The sequence below is a fragment of the Triticum aestivum genome, chromosome 2D, assembly GCF_018294505.1.
Source record: "Triticum aestivum cultivar Chinese Spring chromosome 2D, IWGSC CS RefSeq v2.1, whole genome shotgun sequence".
NCBI lineage: Eukaryota > Viridiplantae > Streptophyta > Magnoliopsida > Poales > Poaceae > Triticum > Triticum aestivum.
Window position 1 is genome coordinate 374415493 of NC_057799.1, and position 2989 is coordinate 374418481.

At 47.8% G+C, this 2989-nt stretch overlaps 1 protein-coding gene across 1 annotated transcript; it reads right to left on the bottom strand.

Annotated features, from left to right (window-relative positions):
- Positions 1-1202: 1202 nt before the first annotated feature.
- On the bottom strand, positions 1203-2685 carry LOC123049358 (arogenate dehydratase 1). Its single transcript, XM_044472284.1, has one exon. It carries the CDS (start codon positions 2586-2588, stop codon positions 1338-1340), a length of 1251 nt encoding a protein of 416 aa, XP_044328219.1. The 5' UTR covers positions 2589-2685; the 3' UTR covers positions 1203-1337.
- Positions 2686-2989: the final 304 nt, after the last annotated feature.

Sequence of the window (2989 nt, forward strand, 5' to 3'; positions counted from 1 at the left end):
CTTTTTCTGTTTCTCCTTTTCTTTTGTTTAACACATGTCTACGCATTTGTTACACATTGTACATTTATCGTACTATGTCAAGAACATTATTTTAATAAAAGGTTTAATATTTTTTAAATACATGATTAACATATTTTAAATAAATGTTTTGATGTCTACTGTCTTAATATACATTCTACATTTTTGGCATACATCTAACACATTTTTTAATACAGGTCTAATATTTTTCATCTAGATGATTAGCATTTTTAAAATATTGGTACTAATGTCTACTTTTCTTCGTACACACCGTTCATTTTTCGTATTCATCCGTTACTTTTTTGTACATATTTAATTTTTTATATATAAATGTTTAACATTTTACAAATACATGATTAACCTTTTTAAAATATATTTTTTGGAGGTCTACTTTTTCATACATATTGTACATGTTCTGTATACACTAGAAACATTTTTTATATACATGTTGAAAAGTTTCCAAATACATGATTAATTATTTTGAAAACTTATACTACTTACATTTTTGTATACATTTTTCAAATACATTGGAAATATTTTTGTATACACATTTAACATTTTTTAAATGCATGAATAACACTTTGCAAAAATTTATGTTAACTATTTTTTATTATATATATATATATATAATATTTGGAAGTATAAACAAAATTTAGAAAATAAAGCAAAAGTGAAAACGAAAAAAAGCTGAAAAACTGAAGAAAAAAAAACCCGAGAAAGTGGCCTCCCGCACGCTGGACCTCTTGTTTTTCCCTCAAAAGGAAAAAGTTCATGGTGTGTTTGTATCCTCTTTTGATTAATGAATAAAACACATTTGTTAGACTAAAAAAACACGCAGATCTCCAATCAGATCAGATGGTTTTGGAGGTTGACCGAGAAACTGAAATGTCAGTTCTGATTACGAAATTATAGTTTTGTCACACAAAAAATACTTATGTCGTGAATCAAAATGCGTATAAGTTTGTCTCCTGATCGGCAGTAGATGAGATCCATACAAGTGCTGTTTTATAGTGTGGAGTGCTGTTAATTAATTTGGCATCCACCTCTCAGTTTATTGTTTAATTTTGTATAAGCATTAGGACAGTCCCAATGGATCGTATGTCATCTTGTACTAGCATTTCATAGGTGTATGGATATAATTCTCCCTGTGGATCGTATTTTACTCAGCGAAGGACAGGGGTTCATCTATCTCGCAAGTCACAAGTATATTTACTGAGGTCTAATCAGCTCAACTGGCACTATTACACGTACTGTGACAAGAAAATGAAGAACACGATTAATTACTCGATGGAGATCTTAATTAACTCTATCGAATCCATTCAAGAAGACGAATAAGCCGACGAGGATTCAGATGAGGCAACGCCGGCAGCCATAGGTGTCATGTCCATGGGGTAGCTCCCGAGCACCCGCAAGAATGACGTGAACTCCTGCACCTCAGCGAGTGCATTCTGCACGCGCGGGTCGGCGAGGGAGGCCTGGAAGTCCACGTAGAACATGTACTCGAACTGCTTCGGGGCGGTGCTGCTGTCGGCAAGGCGGATGGGCCGGTGCGGCCGGCTCTCGATCTTGGTGAGGCTGATGTCACGGAAGGCGAAGGCGGATAGCACCTTGAAGAGCACGGAGGTGCCCTCCTTGTCGTGCGCGAACACGATGCTGGTCTTGAAGGGGCGGTCCATGCGCGGCACGATGGGCTCCCGGGCCAGCATCACGAACCGCGTGACGTTGCCGGAGTCGTCCTGGATGCCGTCGGCGAGCACCTCCATGCCGTACAGCTCGGCGGCGCGGGAGGACGCGATGGCAGCCGTGTCGCGGAGGCCGTTGGCGGCCACGTACTCGGCGGCGCCGGCCGTGTCGTCGAAGGCCTCGCGGGCAGCGTTGAGGCCGGGCATGCGGGTGAGCGTGTGCTCGCACTGCGCCAGCGCCTGCGGGTGGCTGATGACGCGGGTGATGTCCTCCCTGCGCACGCCCGGGAGCGCGAGGAGGCAGTGGTGCACGGGGAGCTGCACCTCGCCGACGATGTGCAGGCGGTGGCGGAGCAGGAGGTCGTAGTTGCGGTGGATGCTGCCGCCGAGCGAGTTCTCCACGGGGAGCACGGCGCGGTCCGCGACCCAGTTCTCCACGGCCTGGAAAGCCACCTCGAACTGGTCGCACGGGATGGCGTCGGAGCCCGGGTAGGCTTTTGCGGACGCCTTCTCGCTGTACGCCCCAGGCACGCCCTGGTACGCCACGCGCAGCTCCGAGCCGTGCATGGGCGCCGGGGACAGGTCCGCGATCCGCAGGGGCGCCGGCAGGCTGCGTGCGCTGCCATCAACAGTCTTCACAGGGACCAAGTCCAGCACCGCCCCGTTCGAAGCCGCCACCGCCAGCGCGAGGTGTCCGTTGGTGGAGTGGGGGGCGAGCGCGGCCACCTTGCTGGAGAGCACCGCGCAGCTGGTCAGCCACTCCGCCCTGTTCCCGACGACGGCGCCCTGCAGCGAGCTCCTGACCACGCCGCTGCCCCTCCTCGGAGTACGCCCCTGTAGCTTTGGGCTCTGCCCAATGTGCGGCTTGACAAAATTCACGACAGCCATGACTAACCGACCGCACCAATTAGCTCTTCCTCCTCTGTTGCTATTGCTGGTAGAGTGACTAACGAGAAAACTGAAACTGGTTGATGGAGCAGCTTCAAAAGCGAGAAGCTGAGAGGAGAATGGGATGTAGAAGGGCATATTTATAGGCAGCCCTTTGTTTGGTGTGGGTCTCCGGTCCTTTGTTTATTCGAATGATTCAATCCACTCATGGGTGATGGCCCCCCGCGAGGCCGTGACAATGCATCTGCCCTGGCCCTGCTTCCAGGAAATAGGACAAAACATTTATAATTCATGCATACCCCACGTTTTATCCAAGACCCCCACGTTTGTGCATACGTTTGCTCCGGTGTAGAATTATGTAGTGTTTCGACTTGTATATACCTGTAAACCACACTGAGCTT

Bases quoted from the DNA above. Each gene is read 5' to 3' on its own strand.
- LOC123049358 (XM_044472284.1), bottom strand. From the start codon at position 2,588: ATGGCTGTCGTGAATTTTGTCAAGCCGCACATTGGGCAGAGCCCAAAG.